The sequence below is a fragment of the Ceratotherium simum genome, chromosome 6 (assembly GCF_057802395.1).
Source record: "Ceratotherium simum simum isolate JZ-2026a chromosome 6, ASM5780239v1, whole genome shotgun sequence".
NCBI classification, from domain to species: Eukaryota; Metazoa; Chordata; class Mammalia; order Perissodactyla; family Rhinocerotidae; genus Ceratotherium; species Ceratotherium simum.
In genome coordinates, this window is record NC_141905.1 from 39,332,908 (window position 1) to 39,353,466 (window position 20,559).

Here is a 20,559-nt window from a genome sequence, read left to right on the forward strand (position 1 = left end):
CTCTCAAATTCTGACAACCACCCCTGTAGTGATTCTCAGAGTGTGGTCCCTGGACCATCAGCATCACCCTGGAACTTGTTAAGAAAGCATATTCATGGCCACACAGGACCTACTGAATCAACCTCTGGGAATGGACCAGAAATATTTTAACAAGCTCTCCAGGAGATCTTAATGCAAGTTTGAAAACCAGACCTTCAGCATTGGAATGCTGCTATTCTGATACCTTTTTTCTTTCTCAACAACCAAGTGTATGACTCTTAAGACATGTCTTTTGAAGCTTTTAAGGTTATCTTAGAAACTTGATATTTATACACTATGGCATGGGACTGAAGATGTCTACACTTACTTCCAAATACTTCATTAAACTTAACTCCTTTCTCCAAACTGACTAAAGTTACAGTCTCTGTCAATACCATCGCTATCCCACCTTTGCCTTCTCCTAGTTGCCACTTAAGGCAACCTACCTCCCTCTCTCCAGGGTCTTTCACACTCTGTCCCTCCATCCTTCACTTTCCCTTTATGAATACTCTATCCATCTTGTCCCCAACCTAAACAACACCCACTACTCTTTACTCCACATTCCACAGACATCACTAATTATCTCTGCTCTGTGTACAACGCAAAATGATCCTACAGAACCTCAGTGACCTCAGTTTGAATATGACAACTGTTTAAACAGGGATGGGACTTAAGTTGACCTATTATGAACCACAGTTTGCTAAAGGCACTAATGTAAAAAAGTTTGAGCTTTCAATTCTCTTCAAGGACTTCAAAAATTATTTTACTAATTAAAAATTAGTCTGTTAATCCAAGTCCCCAAAGGACCTTCTATTGGGCCATTTTTTAATTTTTTTCAATTTTTACCCCCCAAAGCCCCAGTAGATAGTTGTATGTCATAGTTGTACATCCTTCTAGTTGCTGTATGTGGGATACGGCCTCAGCATGGCCAGAGAAGCGGTGCATCGGTGCGTGCCCGGGATCCGAACCCGGGCCGCCAGCAGCGGAGCACACGCACTTAACCGCTAAGCCACGGGGCTGGCCCTGGGCCATTAACTCAACTCTAAAATACTATCATTTTTCAAAACATTTAATTCATATATGCCATGTCCACATAGAAATTAGTAAGATTTTATTGTACATTATGTATTAACTTCTCTGCATCATTATTGCTTATATATTTAAACTTGAAAAAATAAACCCTCCTCTAAAGACTAGGGACAGTGTTAATAAAAAACAATTGTCACAGTCCTATATTCAAGAATATCAAAGTCTTATGTTGGTGATGAAATATACAGCTCTCTTCCCTCACTAAAGTATAGACTGAAACAGAAATGGAACAAGTTAAAGGTATCACATGATGCCAATAAGCTTTAAGACAACTAAAACGAAATGAGGTCCAAAGTTGTTAAACACACCACCAACTGGTGATAAGTGGCTGCATCAGAATTAGCTTGGGAACCTTGTGAAAAAATCATTTCCTGGGATACATTTCCCAATTTTCAATTTCAGAATTTTCAGGGTAAGACCAGTTAGCCTCAGGCGTGTCTAGCATACAACCGATTGAGGAACTGCTGGCCCAGGGACCAGCTCCATTTTCAAGTTAATCAGAAGCACCATAGCACAAGCTAATTTAAAAATATGCATGAGATGAGGACCCAGTTAGGTAGCTGTCACCCAGTAACTGAAGCTGATGTACTTTAATAGGACCACACAAATATGCAGAGCAGGACGAAAAGTAGAGGTCACTCATTATAGTGATTGATGACTGTTCTACCATCTCATTTCCCTGGTCCACCAAGTGGGTTCTAAACTGATGAATTATTGACTTTTCAAACAATTAGTCTCCATGGAGCAATAGCAGTGAGGTTGCATGCTGCTTCTACCAACTCCACAGGGCCCCAAACATTTGTAACACCCACGGATCTATATATTACTGAAACAAAAGTACCAAGAAATAACTATATAAGAAACTCTGATAGTTTCCATTCTACATTGGGAAGAGGGTGGGGGTGGGGCTTGGTGAACCACTAAAAGGTTGCAATCCACAATTTGAAAAACGGATCCAATTCAACACTTCACAGGTAAGATAACATAAGTCTGTAGACGGGCCATTTCACCATCTAAATTAAATCTTTCACGTGACCTTTCATTTACCAAATTCCCACCATGAAATCTTAATAACTGTCCACAATATGACCCAAATGACTTCCATCTCCAGGCTCTGCATTCTCTGACTGCAGGCTGGCTTCTACCAAAAGACCTAGAAAAAGGCCACAAATCTCTCATCTTACAAGTCCCATTACCCAAGTAAGTGACCCATACTTTCTCCTCCAGACTGCAAAAGTCCCAAGACAACACAGATTAGGTACATCACTCATTACATATCCAATCAATTGGGTGTAAGGATCAACAACACAGGAACGCCTCTTCTAGCCATAGGTAATCAGGAGGAAAAATAGAGGGTCAGACAATGGATAGATGTACACTAAAAATGATAAAACTGTTTTATAGACATTTCTCTTGACTACAACAAATAATTTAAATTAGGCTGTTTATAGGTAAGAATCACAATGAGCAGCATTATTAATTAAACAATTCCCAAAGCTAGTGATTTTAAATACTTGTATATTAGAATCTTCTAAGAAGGTTGCTAATAAACACTATGTCAAAATTTGCAAATAGAGTATTTAGGTCAGACTTGAAAGCCAAGATAAGCAACTCCTTTGCCTCTGACCAAGGCATAAGAATTCACTTAGAGAAATAGCTTTCATAACCTACTTAAAAATAGGATAGTTCATAAATTTTCTAAACTGTTCTTTCCTGCCGTGGACAGCCCTTGATCTTTGACTGTAAAACTTAGCAAACTTTGGCACACTCTAATGTTAGTTTTATAAGTTACTGAAAATCTCTATAAACTTAGCATCATTTCTCAAATTTAGACAGTTTCCTCATTCTGAATGCTTAAACATTTATGTCACAAATTGAAATACCAATAGAAAATTATTCATCTTTAGGCAGGCTGTATAGTTACCATATGGCAAGAAACTGACAAGAAAATTTAAACATTCAGAGGATAAAAATACTTCAAAGCATTATGAACTTTGAACATAGCATACTTTCCCAAATTTCAGTCGTTCCAATACAAGAAAACTGGACTGTGGAAAGGTTTGAGATAATTTAACTCAATTTTTTCCCCAATTCCTGACATCAATACTAGATTTATAGTTTTATTATAGGAACAAATAGCTGTTACAGTGGGATCTACAAACATATACAGAATTATTATATTTAAATTCATATAGAACAATATTTACATTTTTAAGTTACACTTTTGAAATGAGAAGATGAAGTACAGCTTAAGCTTTACAACAAAGAAAAGAAGAACACCAGACAAAAACGAACAGTTAACAGTAAAAATATAACTATCTGTTCTTGATACAACACATGGAAACTGTTAGAAACCTACATCTTCTTAATCTGATTGTCCAAATCATTAAAATATGGATGATTCAGGGCCATTTTGCCAGAAATTCGTTTGGCAGGATCATAGACTAACATTTTCTGTGGAGAGAAAAAAGATGAAAAAGGTTTTACTTATTTAAGAAATGAATCATTTAAAAAAATACCCATAAAGCCTTAACTTTTCTACCAATAAGCTATAAGGTAATAATTTTAATGAAACTACTAAACGAACACTTCCATTAGTCTAACACCAAACCACATCAATGTGTCATCCTCCATACTTCACCTCTGGCTCCAGAATAACCTACTCCTTCAATCACAGCTATCTTAATAACCTCTTTCCGCTATAAATTATGGTTTAAGACACAAGCATTCAGGGCCTGGCCCCGTGGCGTAGCGGTTAAGTGCACGCGCTCCACTGCTGGCAGCCCGGGTTCGGCTCCCGGGCGCGCACCGATGTACCACTTGTCAGGCCATGCTGTGACAGTGTCCCATATAAAGTGGAGGAAGATAGGCACAGATGTTAGCTCAGGGCCAGTCTTCCTCAGCAAAAAGAGAAGGACTGGTATGGATGTTAGCTCAGGGCTGATCTTCCTCACAAAAAAAAAAAGATACAAGCATTCAGAGATAGCTTTAAAACCAAGACATAAATTTAAGAAAGATACCTAGTTAATTATATTTACTTTGAGAATTAAATGGCCATCTGAGTTATTTACAACATTCTTGAATTAACTATAGTGGTTTCTAATGTAGCTTCCAGCAAGTTCCAAACAAAAACAAAACTGGAGTGCAATGTATCATAAACGTAGTTAAAATGAGTCACTATATGAATTACGGTGAGACAATCTAGTATTAAAGTTAATTTACACATCACCAAAAAAGCTGAATAAAGCCTAATATTGATCTTAAATTTTATCTTGAAATATTAATCTTAAAACCAAATCAATGGGGCCAGCCCCACGGCCTAGTGTGCTCTGCTTCGGCGACCCAGGTTCGATTCCCAGGCATGGACTTACACCACTTGTCGGGGGCCGTGCTGTGGCAGTGACCCACACACAAAATAGAGGAAGATTGGCACAGATGTTAGCTCAGGGTGAATCTTCCTCAACAACAACAACAAAAAAAACAAATCAATAAGCAGACTGGAGATACTTTTACTACCCAGTTAGCATTTGAGTTCTTATTATGTATCTAGCACCATATTAAGTGCTTTGCACGTTATCATGCTACTTAATCCTCACAACAAATGGTAGGTATTAGTCCCATTTTACAAATGAGGACATTGAGGCTCAAAGAGGTTAAGTAACTTAACTTGCCCAAGTTCAAAGAGCTAAGGAGTGAGAGTGATAAATCTGAAATTTGAAACCAAGTCTAATTCATGATTCACAGCACTGGTTCTCAACTGGGTGAGACTTTGCCCCTCAGGGGACATTTGGCAATGTCTGGAGACATTTTGTCTCGTCACAACTGGGAGGAATGTGCTACTGGCATCTATAGGGCAGACTATCGGGACACTGTTAAATATCTTACAATGTACAGAGGACAGCCCCCAGCAACAAAGAACGATCCAGTTTAAGATGCCAACACTGGCCAGACTAAGGAATCATGATTTACAGTATTAGACTTTTGTTTCGTTAACTGAAGTGAAATTCTTTGTGCTCAAGAATTATAGAAGTTAAAAAGACAGATTAGGCTCAGAATATGGAAGACCTTTCTTTTTTTTTCATGAGGAAGATTGGCCCTGAGCTAACATCTGTTGCCAATCTTCCTCCTTCTGCTGAGGAAGATTGGCCCTGAGCTAACATCTGTGTCCATCTTCCTCTACTTTATATGTGGAACGCCTGCCACAGCATGGCTTGATAAGCGGCACATAGGTCTGAGCCCAGGATCCGAACTTGTGAACCCTGGGCCGCCAAAGCGGAACATGTGAAATTAACCACTACACCACCCGGCCAGCCCCCTGGAAGACCTTTCTTTTAAGTCAAATCAACAATATTGATGTACAAAATATTTGAATGGCAGGTAAAGGACTTTCAACTTCATTGTAAGCAATTGAGAAATCTGAACTGAATTTGGCGGCATGTTTTATAAATTGTGTAAGGGGCCTAAAGAGCAATTAGAAGATGTATATGATCATCTAGCAGTAGATTTTTTTTCGTTTAGTAACCTGCTAAAATGTTATTTTTTTCTCAGTCACATTACCTGAGATTCATAAAAATTAGTCTCTTCTAAAAACTAAATATATTAAATATTGTTCTAAAACAAATTTCCTAAAGCAGGGCTAGAAATTTATTTTTCACCTGAACAAATTTTTTTGTCTTGTTTTTAAACAAAACAACTGTTAGTTGAGAACAGCAATGTAATAGAGGGGAAAAATTTTTAAGAACTACGTTAGTCCCTCTCCTCCTAACTTTTCTGATATGGAAACAAAGCAGGAAGTGAGAAATGGGAGTTCATGCAGTAAAAAGCTTTTAACTAAAAATATCAAGCAATGTGGAACACACCTATGTTTAGGATAAACTAAAAAGTTGTAAATACTGAGACAAAAAAGCTGGAAAGGAAGCCTACTACAAGTCAGCAACTTAAAAACAATAAAGGTGTATTAACACTGGCCTCTCCTTCACAGAGTATCTATAGCTACCAATCAGACTGAAAAACAAACAAAAAACCAACTAATGCTAAATCCTCAAAACCACTAGTGTTTCTTGTTATCTAAAATAGAGCTAGTAATACAGTAAACATAGCAAACATATTAGGTATGTGCCAAGCTCAATAGATGTTGGTTTTCTTCCTATTTCCCAGGTGAAAGAAAGGATTTAGTACATTCAGAATTATCAATAATGTTCAAGTCAATATAAACAGCACTCCTTACCGAGAGCAGATCCAAGCCGTTTTCATCCAAGTTTTTGACATGGGATGCTAGGCTTCCTGGTTTCCACTTGGGAAATGTATTCTTATAGTCCTGTAAAGATTCCACTTCTGGCCACACTTCATTATTGGGGGTGCCCAAAGCTCTAAAAGGCCATAGCAAAACAAAAAATTATTAAAGCATAAACATAATCTTGTTGATATATACATGTTGCCTTTATTATTATTAAGCTCAAAAGCTCAAGCTTTTGAGCTTAATAATAAACAGCTTAATTATAAAACAAAAATACCTGAAAATTCTGAAGAGTTGATCGATTTCTGAATCCCCATGGAAAAGTGGTTTCTTCGTTGCTAATTCCGCAAATATGGTACCTATACTCCAAATGTCAACAGGAGTCGAGTAGCGAGCTGACCCCAGCAGTACTTCTGGAGATCTATACCAGAGTGTGACTACCTATTACAAAGCACATTTTTACACTGAGTAAATGTGGTGCATTAAATTACCTAAATGTAAACATTGATATTTCACTAGGACTGTCCTTTAGAAGGCTACATGATTGCCTCTGATAATACTGTTTAAAAGTCAATTAACTATACACGAACCACTATATGGAAGATAAATATTTCACTTCTAAATTCTATTCATTAGGGGGAAAAAAAACTTGACAAGTAAAAGCATGCATAATCAAATAACACTTTATTAGTGGTCTAGAACTAATCTACTATTTCAGTATATATAATTTATCGCAACAGTAAAAATATCCCCTCTAACTTAAAGTTAATGAGGTCAATAGCATTTGTTTAAGCCAATGGGAACCAAATAATCCTTATTTATACAGCCATGGGAAAAATGATATATAGCCAAGACATCTAACCGAATGAGCACTGTTATAAGTTTTGATCTGGAGATGGTCGTCTTTGGGCCCAAGGGTAGACAACTCCACAGAAGTCACTGTTTTCCAATAATCTTTTACTCTACAATTCAACACGCCCTTTCCTTCCAGAAATAACAAATGAAATGCCAAGTCATCAATGTAACCCTGACAAAACTAGATTATATTTAGTAGCTTCTAAATATATCTGAAACAGTATCCCCTTGAGCAACAAAATCTGCCTTTAACCAATTTGATTGTGCATCAGAGAGAATACAACCAGGAAACAGAAACCATACAGTGATTTGAATGGGGACAGTTTACTATAAAGGATTTTTAACTATAACAGGGGATTGGAAAAATGGAGATTGACTAGTAGGAAATAACAACTCTGGATACTATAGCCAAGAAAATCCCATTCTCCTGAAATGCCTCCCCAGCATCCTCTACTGACAAAGCTTAACACCACATCAGCTGGCAAAGGAAAAGTATTTAAAGGTTCCAGTTACATTTTCACATAGCATGCAGTGAAGGGTGAGTTTGGAGCTGAGAGGCACAAAGTGGAAATATTTTTTATTGAGTATTTCTTTCTGGACTTAAGGAACAAATATAGAAAACAATCCAGCAATCTCACATACTTATAAGCACCAAAAAACACTATTCTACGTACCTCGTGTGTATATACTCTAATGGGTATTCCAAAAGCTCTGGCAAGGCCAAAATCAGCCAGTTTAATTGTTCCTTTGTCATCAATCAATAGATTTTGAGGTTTTAAGTCTCTGTGTAGAACTCTTCTAGAGTGACAAAACACAATCCCTTGTAGGATTTGGTACAGGTAACTCTGGAAGAAGAAAATATAAGTTAGAAACTTAACCGTACCAAATAATTTTTTAAGTAATCTTGGTGGGTTTGTTTCAAAGATATAAGAAATTATAATGCAGGAAAATAATTTAACTCCCAAAAAAGCTTTCAGGCCATTTGAGATTAACTAATAAGAAGCATTTGGAGGTGGGAAGCCCATTAATATACAATATCACGTTTGTATACCTAAGATGAAGATGTAAACCCAAGACAAAGACCTTATGAAGACATCTATATCCATATGAACTCATTTAGCCTTCTTTTACTTATTTTTGGTCCCTGATTCTTAAGTCATAAGTTAGTTTTCTGTATAGAAAGTTTCTTAAACTTTTGTTCAGTATACTTTTGGTAACTCTATTTCTATCTTGAATAAGGGTGGTCTTTTCCATTTCTATCTTTTATCTTTACATATTCATTTCCTCTTTGGAAACATGGATTGCCGATTTCAAAAGAAATGACAAAGAGGATATTATGATTATATATCTAGATAGATACAATTATCATAAAATGTTTAGTAGTTCAAGAAAAGTGTTTTACAAGACACTTGTTGCCAAGACAATGTAATTGATATTTGAAGCAACATGGATATTACATAAATGTAAAGTATATATAATCACAGTATTGACTTACAAAGTTCAACATGAAATAATAAATAAAATCAACTGGTTGGAATAACTGACTAGCCATTTGGACAAAAAATTAAGAACCCCAGTTCTTACACCAAAATAAACCTTTGATCCATCCAGAATTTAAGACAAACAAAAGGGGGTGGGGGGTAACCTACTAAAACTACTAGAAAAATATTGTCTTATATTGTTCTAATATATATGATCTTTGAGTGAGGAAGACTTAAATAAGACACAAAAGCTGCAAGTCTAAAAATCATATACAAGATTGTTAAATATATTATAAAAGTTATTGGGGCCGGCCCGGTGGCATAGTGATTAAGTTCGTGCACTCCCATTGGGTGGCCCAGGGTTCATGGGTTTGGATCCCAGGCACAGACCTACACACTACTCATCAAGCCACACATAGCAGGGTCCCACACACAAAAAATAGAGGAAGACTGGCATGGATATTAGCTCAGTGCCAATCTTTATCAAGCAAAAAGAGGAAGATTGGCAACAGATGTTAGCTCAGGGCCAATCTACCTCACACACACACAAACATTATTAATGGTATATACCATCAACAAGTCAAAAGACCAAAAAAAAAAAAGGAATAAAAGGAATATTATCAACATGTTACCAGTAAGCGGAGCTTAGGAAGCAGTGAAAAAAGACAATATCCTAACAGAAATATCAGTGAAGAATATGTATAGGCTGTTTATAAATGGCTAAAAATGAAAAAATGTTAAATGAAATGCAAAATGATAATATGCCTTTTTCACATAATAAACTGATAAAACATTAAAAAGACTGATAAAATCACATTTTGGCAGTGATGTACTAAAAAAAATAACTGTCACACACCATGATGTTTAAGAGTAAATTGCTACCATTTTTTAGAGGGCAACTGGCATTATCTATCAATATTTTAAGTGTAAATCAACATGGTCAACCTATCTATTTCAGTTACAAGAATTTATCCTATAAAGTTGCATACAAACATAAATATATAAGGATAGTCACTGCAGCATTGTTCATAAAAGCACGAATCACCAAGCTGGAAAACAACTTCAATGTCCACCAGATGAAACTGGTTTAAACAATTACATAAAAAATTTAGACAGACAGGGGCCAGCCCAGTGGCACAGTGGTTAAGTGCGCATGCTCCACTTTGGCAGCCCAGGGCTCGCAGGTTCGGATCCTGGGCACGCACTGATGCACCACTTGTCAAGCCATGTTGTGGGGGTGTCCCATGTAAAGTAGAGGAAGATGGGCACGGATGTTAGCCCAGGACCAATCTTCCTCAGCAAAAAAGAGGAAGATTGACTCGGATGTTAGCTCAGGGCTGGTCTTCCTCACAAAAAAAAAAATTTTAGACAGACAAGTAGACCCATATGTCAAATAATGTTTTACACACACATAAAAGAAAAATAATGCATATATGTATTTTACATATAACACATATATTATATATATAAATAATCCCATTTCTGTAAAACAGTCTATGTGTATACACATACAAAGCTAACTACAAGGATCTGTAAGATTACTAATAAAACTAACAATGGCTACCTCTGAGGTATGATTTGGTAGAGTTGGTGTAAGGATAAGACACTTACTTTATACACTTCAGTACTTTTTTTAAAATTATACATTTATAATTTAACTGAGATAGAACAAATGCCTACAATAAATTAACCATATGAAATTGACATATTCAAAACCAGAATCAAATAAAACCACTTGCCACCACCACCCTGCCTCAGGCTTTCATTACGTTGTTTTTCACATATCTGACTGCCAAATAAGACCAGGATATCCTAGATACTTCTATAATATATATAATATATTAGATACTTATTATTATTATACAACAATATAATAGATACTTATTATTATTAGTTTTATGTTATCTCAGGCACTACTTTTCACTTTACAACTAGAAGTGCTATCTAGTCATAAAATGGGTAACTGTTAACAATCTAAATTATAGACTATATAAGAGGAAAACGAAATATTCTTTTCATCCTCCTTCTACCTTCTAACAGTTTTTCCAAGCATATTCCCACAAAACAGAGACTTCTATAGAGTAGACTCTTTACATTCACAGCGGACAAATACTAATAAAATTAGGTAAGCATCTTACCTTAACAAGTGAAGAATCCATGAACTGACCAGGAGGAATAGAATCCAAGTATTTCTTGAGATCCATGGAAAGGAATTCAAAGATGAGATATAACCTGGAATCCTGCATAAGCACATCTTGAAGACTGAAGAATAAAACAATTACATGAAAAAAAATAAATCTAACAAACATTTTTGACCTCTCACAAAATAAAACTATTTCTATAAATTTCACAGTAGCTATCACAAAGAGCAGGGCTGTAAGAAATTTCCTATGATAACAAATACATACTGTTTGGGGAAAGAAGAGATGGTAGCTTACCTAGTAGGGAAAACCTTAGTACTAAACTAGAGTCGGAGAAAGGAATCTCAGGGCAGCAACTGAAAATTAAGTCATGTTATACACAGGGTGCTAACTCAAACCACTTGTATTCCAAAAGAACATTTCTAGGTTGACTGCTTGCTGCTCAGAGCTTGTCTTTCCATTGAGGTAAATTATAGCAATAAATTTTAAAGTAGTATCTGACCTTAATAGTTGCTCACTATCTCCAGCCTCAGAAAAATGCAGTTAGATCCTAACTCGAACTGTTAGGAAGACAACCTCGCAAAAAACACCAGTGCAAACACTTAAAAAAAAAAGAAAGTAAACTTTTTCATCTAATCTAGCTACCTGTCTTAGGAGTCCGATTAAGGAGTCTTTAAGGAACAGAGCTCCCAGAGTGGGAGGTGACAAAGCTCTGTGAAAAGTCTTCCTTTTCTCCATTGACCAGTTTACCTTGATTTTCCAGCCCCCAATCCTAATCTCTATCACCAAGATCCTCTAACTCTGTTCCTGCTTTAACAGCCTATTTTTCCTATGCCCAGCATTCTCAAATAACAAAAATAGTAGGGTTCTATTCTGCTCAGCAAGGTTAGACCAGAAACAATGCAAAATGTAAAAATTTCCACATTGAAATTCACATGTGAAATAGTATGAGGAAAAATGGTCATACCTGACTATATTTGGATGACGAAGTTCTTTTAGTAAAGAAATTTCCCGAATTGCAGTACTAGGAACCCCTTCCTCTTCACTTTCTAGTCTGATTTTCTTCATGGCTACCACTTGACCTGTAGTTTTGTGTCTACCCTTATACACAACTCCATAGGTACCTGAAATAGACAAAGTAAATGCCTGCTATGTGACACCCTCCACGAACTAAGATTTTAAAAAATGATTGAATCCCATAAGGTGTCACGTGATATAAATGTCTGCTGTGCCCAGATAGGAAGTATCTTACTCATATTTACTACAGCCTCATCACTTCCACAAAGAAATTGAGGGTTAACTACAACCTATCACACCTGTAGTTTAGAAATAAAACATGTAGGCATCACAGGTTTCCCATACATTTAAATTACCAGTAATTTCCCAGCACATTTTTTAGAGAAGAAAATGGACCCTTTGTGAATTGGAATTTATCTCCTCTCAACTATCCCACCCAACAATAAGGTAGGCATAAAATACAGTGTTAAGATTTGGGCTCAGGAAATAATACTTAACAGGAGTCACTGTGACACTTTCAGAAAACTCTGTATAAGAGTGCTTTATGGCATTTCAGACATATAGTCAACAATCCTCATCCAGAAAAGAATGGAGATAAAATATTTTATTAAATATTTATTAAATCTATTAAAGTTCACATTATCTACTATAGAGTAGGAAAGCCTCACACCCATTCAGACTGATTCTGACATACAGGCTTCAGATAAGAAGCAACAGCGTCAACAGAGGGGATCGGCGGGTAGGGGTATGTGGATACAGGGACTGGAAATGACAATAATAAGGGAGATGGACTAGTTAGCTAAAACAAGTTCATATTCGTGATACCCATAATCCCCTAGATAAGTGCTTCTTAAACTGGGATTGGACAATTTGTGGAGGTCTTGAACCCCTTACCTGTACATAAAATTTTACTGAATAGCTTTTGTTATTTTTGTATGACATCACTGTAACTTCAAAAGTGATTAGAGTGCATTTTTCTAGAGACAAGATCTATTCTATAGCTTTTATCAGTTTCTCCAAAGGTAGCAATATTTCAAAAAAGGCTAAGAACCACTAACAAATTATTTACTGACTTTATTAGAATATTAAAGATGGTTTGGTCAGCGGCAAACTGATGTTATATAAACTTTGTTCTAATTTTTTTTAAATAGAGAAATTCTATACAATAGTCTGTCTTCCTAGATACTGGTGTCATTTTTAAGACATAATTTGACATAAAATCAATTCTATACTATTTTGATTAAATTTGGATTAGCTGTGACTTTTGGATAATCAAAATTACTCCAGATTAAAGGAGAACTGATTTTATTTAATTTTCACAACCATCCTTAAAAGTAGGTAACCTTCTGTACACAAAATCTGTTCATTTTTCAGATGTAAATTATACTTGCATTAAACACAAAAGTGGGTAAGTCAGTAGCACACTCATCTGGCACACAATTAAAGCAGACTCAGGAAGATTAGTTATTTGCATGATATAGTCAAATAAGCAATTCAGAACTAATTTTTTTTCTAGTATCTTACCTCTCCAAGCGTACAACCTCATCGGGTCCTAAAATTTACTCATAACAACTAATTAGCACTTAGCCAACATTTAATATTTATTGAATTGAATTTTAGACATCACAAGTGCTCTATGGCTCTCTTCTTTCTGACTCTTTTTGAACCATTATCATTTCTCATTGAACTACTGGAACAGAACTCTACCTAAACAGGGCAAAATGATTCTACTGGTTAATCATCAAAAATTATTTATGAGGGCCAGCCCCGTGGCTTAGCGGTTAAGTGCGCGCGCTCCACTACTGGCAGGACGGGTTCAGATCCTGGGCGCGCACTGACGCACCGCTTTTCCGGCCATGCTGAGGCCGCATCCCACATACAGCAACTAGAAGGATGTGCAACTATGACATACAACTATCTACTGGGGCTTTGGGGAAAAAAAAAGGAGGAGGATTGGCAATAGATGTTAGCTCAGAGCCGGTCTTCCTCAGCAAAAAGAGGAGGATTAGCATGGATGTTAGCTCAGGGCTGATCATCCTCACACACAAAAATAAATAAATAAATAAATAACTGTTAAAAAAAATTATTTATGAGATATATGGTATGTGCTCTGAAATGAACTCAACATTATAAAATAAAAAATGTTAGATATGGTCAGGTTATACAGACTAATGGTAAGCAGAAAACCTTTAATCAACAAATGTTTATAGAATGCCTACTAAATGCCAAGTAAGGTTCCACATCATGGATATACCTACTCTCTATGATCCAAAAAGATATTTTCTTAAGGAATTCAAAGACTAATGTGACAACACTGAGATTTTTGTAATTCAGAAGAAAGCAGAGAACCATTTTGTAATAATTGAAATAAGAAAAGTCTGGATGTATTTAAGAAATGAATTGGGTTGTCAAAAAACTCAATATCGAGGGGGAAAAAGTTAAGGAGACTAATCTAAACTAGAAGCGATTAAGGAGATATTAACCATCAAATGAAATGCATGACCTTGGCTAGATCTTCAGAAGATACATGCAGAAGTATTTAAAAACAAAGCACATCTCTACAGCTTACTTTAAATGGGTCAAAAGAAAAACAAAATGCTAAAACACACATATACAATAAAGTAAATGTGACAAAACACTAACATCTTGGCAAAAGGTATTACAGGTTCATTGTATAAATCTTTCAACTGTGTAGGTTTGGAAATGTTCAAAATGAAAAGCTGAGGAAATAACTATAACTTTTAAAATCATCATTTGAATGTTTGAATTTGACCAGGTACCTGGCAGGAGCTAAAGAAAATACTGTGTGGAAGATATTATCTATGCCTTAAATTATTTCTACAAGTTATTTTTTTCAAAAACAATGTCCAGCACATAATCCAAAACAGCCAGGCACTGGAGTAGTCAAGACAATATAAGCCAGAAAAAGAAGAGACAGATTTCAGAAAAACACACACAAAAAAACAGATAAAGTTGTTATTAAAAATTTGAGTATCTCCTATTGCTGGACACTATTGCCAGGCACTGGTCAGTTGTGAACAAGAAAAATCTCAACTCTCCTGGAGCTTACAGCGTAACAAAGAAAAAGCATATTAAGGATAATGAAAAGGGAACTACAAAATGCACTTGGGCTAGAGCAAGGAGATGAGAGGTGAAGCCAGTAGAGGGTGCTTCCGGGGTGAAAGAACAGGCATTGCCAAAGACCCAGAGGTCAAAGAACAGGGCATATGTGAGGATGTCCAAGAAATCCAAATTAGCGAGTTGAGTGGAATTGGAAGAGGCTGGCAAGGGGGCTACAACATTGATGGTCGTGGAAACAGTGGTCATAGTAATAATAACAAATAGTTAACATTTGATGGTTTTCTGAGTTAAAGCACTCAAACAAATCCTTTCCATACATTATCTCCTTGTATAATCATAATCTTTTTTGGTAGGGACAATTATCCCCGTTTGCAGAAAGAGAAACTGAGATCCAGAGAAGTTAAAAGGTTTATGGTTGTCCCATTGGTAGAAATGGGGATCTTGTGACTCCACTATATGTATGTAATACACTACATTTGAAATTATATTTTTAACTGCTTCTATTTTTAGTAGCAGTCAGCCCTGGTGGTCTAGTGGTTAACATTCCACACTCTCACTGTCACAGCCCGGGTTCATTTTGAGGTCTGGGCACCAAACCACCTGTCCGTTGATTGTCCTACTGCGGTGGCTGCGCCTTGCTGTGATGCTAAAAGCTATGCCACCAGTATTTCAAATACCAGGAGGGTTACCCATGGTGGACAGGTTTCAGCAAAGCTTCCAGACTAAGACAGACTAGGAAGAAGGGCCTGGCCGCCCTTCTGAAAAAATTGATCAGGAAGACCCCCATAAATAGCAGCAGAGCATTATCTGACATAGTGCCGGAAGGTGAGAGGATGGCACAGAAAGACCAAGCAGGGTTTCACTCTGCTGTACACAGGGTCACTAGGAGTCGGAATCGACTTGACAGCACCAACAAATTTGTAGTAGCGATTCAAGTACTTTTCTCAAGAGTCAAATCTGTAGTCTCCTGTATACAGTTTGGAGTTCCAGCGTTTTAAAGAAAAATACATTTACACTTTAAGAATGCTTCTTTTTGTTCCAAACTAAAATCAATACATGAAATTCTCTGAGGATTTAAGAAAAACTACAAAGCAGAAAGACATTAGATGTATCTAATGTCTAATTACTTATTTTTAAGTTATCTTTAAATTAGTAGCAAACTTATTTTTAAATTAGTAGCAAAATTAGCTTAGTTGAGTGCATATAATAAAGTAAATTAATTTTTCAAAAAACGAAATCATAGGGGGCTGTCCCGGTGGCGTACTGGTTAAGTTCGCCTGCTCCCCTTCAAGTGGCCTGGGGTTCACAGGTTCGGATCCCAGGCGCAGACCTATGCACTGCTCATCAAGCCATGCTGTGGCAGTGTCCCACATACAAAATAGAGGAAGATGGGCACAGACATTAGCTCAGGGCTAATCTTCCTCAGCAAAAAGAGGAGGATTGGCAATGAATGTTAGCTCAGAGTGAGTCTTCCTCACAAAAAATAAAAATCATATATTTCTAAGTTTTAAAAAAAGAATTTATCTCCAACCCAACCACCACCCAAACTTGTCATTACTACCTTACTAAATTCCTTCCAGAATTCCTCCCCTAGCTTTTTTGCAGTATTTCTTGTATAAGTAGGGTTTTGGAGTACACTAAAATATAGTTGGAAATGTTCCTCAAATAGAACCTACATGAATTGGCCTCTAATAGCAAATTATTTTGTGTAAGTTGTATCATTTGTTCCTGGACAGTTTAGAATGTTAATATCAAGACTCCTATACAGAAACTTAGATATTCTGAAGGGAAAGACAAAAAACAGGCAACGGGATATTTTTACCCCTCGTTATGCCAGGATATTTTTACCCCTCGTTATGCCATATAACATTCTTTAAAAACTTTAATGCAAGTACAACAGAAAGGGAATGAGTGATCATATACAAGTTACTGTTTTAGAATAGCTTAAACATGTACACATGACAGATCATTTAAACCTAGGGTAACTAAATAGAAAATTTATTTAAATTAGTTTAATAGTGAATTATTGTAACCAATTTAGAAAGTTTAGGTAAAAGTATTTATTATCTTAAAATAATTGTAGGAGACTAAAAGTACATTATGAAACTTAACATAATTCTACTGCCCTAACCTCTCCCCTACAACACCCATACAAGATATCAATAGTGTTTTCAAAATACAAACATCGCTTTAAGTATTTAGTATTAGAAGAATGTAAGATTAAGGGAGGATAGAGGAGGAGGCTGTCAGGGAGTCATATCAGAATAATTTCAATTCTCTTGAAATGTAAACATTTTTATGTTTAAGTTATTATGTAAGAACATATATATTAAAGCACATTAGGACTGTAAAATACCTTAAAGTTTGGACTTTAATAAATATTTACGTCTTCATGTCACAGACATTATAGCATCATTAAATCATTTTTTAAAACTTTTATATTATTAAAATCACTCACCTTCTCCAATTTTCTCTATTTTGATATAGTCTTCCATAGTTAATCAATAGGTATGATAGATCCTAAAATGAGAGGAAAAACTGATTTGATTACATGCCACTTACTCAAAGGGTGGTTTTAAGTTATTAATGAGATACTATTTGTAAAGCATTTTCCACAATGCCTAGTGCAGTATTAATTTTCTGTAAATATTAGTTATTATATTAAAACAATATTTACAAGGGAAAGGACTCCTACAGTAAGACTTTCCCACCTTTCTTAGCTCTTAAAACATTGGAAATATTTGTATATTTAGCAACATAAATATTTAGCTTCTTCCAATCAAATTAACCCTCAAATTCAGACATCAACTTACATATTCTTCCCAAACAGAAACCAGAAGTATGTTCTCTTTATGTAACACTTCTGAGGAGCACCAGTGCCAGTTATACCCAAATATTTCAAAAAATATGTTATTTGACTGAGTTTGCACTGCTTTATATTTTTACGAAGATAATACAAAAGAAACAATTTTTAAAGACATGAGCTAAAATGTGGTCACACTGCTCATCCATTAGAAAGAGTGTTTAAGGCAGCAAAAGCATATAGGTGTTTAAACTTGTTCAAGTGACAGTTTTAGTCTTTCTCCTGTTTTTAGAAGTCACATACACTAATATGATCAAGACTTTCAAGGTACTTTTTACAAGAGTAGGACTTATCACTAAGCACCCTAAAGGAAAAGGTGCAATCCCACAGATACAATTCTAATTACACCCTACACAATGTCAAGAACAAAGTAAAAAACTATATACTTGAATCACAAAGAATGGTAAAAAAGAGCTGAAATGCTGACAACCAGACACTCAAGACTTCCTCAGCTGATAAGTTGGCCATTGAAACATTAACTTCAGAGGCCCAGAGCATAATTACCTTGATTTTCTGACTCACTCATCACTGATAACATCAGTGATCAAGGTCACTCTGAGTAACCGACCCTTAAGGTCTATCTCTCACATTCATCTTCAAAATCATCCCAGAAATAAGTAGAGATAAATCTTTTTAAATGAACAAAATTGCACTAGACTGGCCATGAGTGCCAATCTTAAAATTTTTAAATTTTACCAAATGGCAATGACGATTAGGATAATTATCTTTCTTCAATATGCAGATTTAATTTGTGGAAAGCACAATAAAATTGTAGAGCTCACTTGGAACAAATAGCTAAAAGCTAAGTCAATTTCAAAGCTGGGTTCAATTACCCACCCTCCGTTTTTCTGTCCTAACAATTTTAAACCAAGGATGCAGCTTTAGAATGACTTCCAGGGCTCTGTACTACTGGCCTCAGGATGTAAAATACCCGTGGCTTAATCTCCTACCCACAGAGACCTCCAGGTCTTTAGAGGAAGCAAGACGTACACGTTAGTAATTTCAGTATTAAATAAACATTGATTGAAGGATATTAACACACACACATATGCATCTATCACTCGGCATGTCTTAGCTTTTCACCTTTTGCCAAACCACCAAGCCTAAAACAAAAAGGGGAAAAATCCAAGTTCCCCCTGGCTCTATGCCTTGGCTAAGCGTTCTTAAAGGCCCTGAGTGGGCAAGGGCCAGGGGCACAGAGGCAAGCCCGCAGAAGCCCACAAGTTAGTTCATCGGGTCGGTTTTCCGGGATGGCCTGGGTTTACTTAGGGACTGGAGTGGGTACCTGGCCCAGGTGTGGTCTTGCTTTCCACCCCCGGGGACGAGGGCAGAGCGCACAAGGGGCGGCCGGGAGCCGCAGGGCCTAGGACGGAGCCTGGCACCGCGCAGGCGCTCAGCGTCCTAGAACCACTGCACGGATTTGGCTTCACCTGTGACCCGAAAGCCTCCTCTGCCAGGTCGGCGGCCTCTTCCTGAGAACCGACCGCGACCCCAGACTGCAACTCCGAGGCCAGGGCAGCCCCAGCCCTCCCCGGAGTAACCCCGCCAGGTCTGGGCTCCCCCAAGCCTTTCTCTAAAGCCAGGCCCCGGCGTCCCTCAGACGCCCAGACCCTGGGCCCCAGATGAAGGCCCAGCCCGGCCTGGCCCCACGCAGACCCCTGCTGCCCAGCCCAGCCCAGCCTGCTAAATATCACCCGGTTCCTCACTATCCCCCTCCGAGGCCCCCGAGCCGGCCCTGCCGAGTCGACGGCCCAAGGCATGACCCTGACCCCAGCAAGTCTACCGGCTCACTATCCCGCGGCGGCTACCACGTCGGCGTCGCTCTCCCCAGAACTTCCAAGAGCCAGCTTTGAAGCGAAGCGCCAGCAGTTTCAAACTCACCGCGCTAAAGGGGCCCGGATCCACCAGTCAGGGAGCGCGTAGACTTTCAAAGGAGCCAATCAGAGCCCAGCTACGCTTGGGCTGGGCTTCCCGGGAGACTAGAGCGCGAAAGAACGAGGAAACGGCGGCTGCAGAAAAAGCAGGAGGGCGGGCGCCAACTGAGTCTGAGCGCAAGCGCTGTCTTTGATCCCAGGGGAGCGTCGTCCTACTGTTTCTAGTCATCAAGAATCTACTAGGTTCGTTTTTTTCCCTTCCCAATATTGGCACAATTAAAATTTATTGTACTCAAATAGCTCATCACAAAGTGATACTACACTTATAGCAAAATTCCATTACTTTCACGTCTAATATTTAAAGCTAGTGTATATTTGTGTTTTTCTAAATGGATGGTTTTCGAGCTGGGCTGAAGGAGAACATTTCAGTTACCTTAAGAAGGAGGTAGTAAAAATCTCAAAGACATCGTCAACAATGTATATCTTTCTCTCTGGGAGACCTAAGCAAGGAATTCAATTTATGTCATCCAAAAACACCTAATAATTCATTATATCCATTTTACATTCAACATAAAGAAGACCATAAGCTTCCACAGCTGTGATGCCAGATTTTTCAATTTAGCTCAATTATCTTTCTTTTTAAAGTTTCAGTGGTTGTTCAGGCTATGATATTGGCAGATACAGTTTATTACACTTTGGGCCAACTTGCATTCAGTGTCTCTAACGTGTAACGTGTAACACTGTGCTTTATAGACACAAAACTGAGTCAGACACAATTCCTGGTCTAGGTGTTGGAGGTGAGAGGACACAAGGATTACTTGGTATTCTCTTCTGGCACTTATGTTGTAGCTTATGCTGTGAGGTGATATGAGAACTAGAGGAGGAAATTAGTAATTCAAACAGA

General features: G+C 37.3%; 1 protein-coding gene across 2 annotated transcripts; it reads right to left on the reverse strand.

Moving 5' to 3' along the window:
• Positions 1-1,106: 1,106 nt before the first annotated feature.
• Positions 1,107-19,666, reverse strand: CDK1 (cyclin dependent kinase 1). Of its 2 annotated transcripts, none has more exons than XM_004427102.3 (8): positions 19,565-19,666; positions 17,377-17,438; positions 11,788-11,944; positions 10,818-10,941; positions 7,873-8,043; positions 6,621-6,784; positions 6,335-6,476; positions 1,107-3,561 (listed from the first exon to the last, which is right to left on the reverse strand). In XM_004427102.3, the coding sequence occupies exons 2-8, from the start codon at positions 17,411-17,413 to the stop codon at positions 3,463-3,465; spliced, it is 894 nt and encodes a 297-aa protein (XP_004427159.1). In that variant the 5' UTR covers positions 17,414-17,438; positions 19,565-19,666; the 3' UTR covers positions 1,107-3,462. The 2 variants fall into 2 exon arrangements, with proteins under 2 accessions (XP_004427159.1, XP_087288290.1); XM_087432164.1 differs by having other exon boundaries at positions 19,551-19,574.
• Positions 19,667-20,559: the final 893 nt, after the last annotated feature.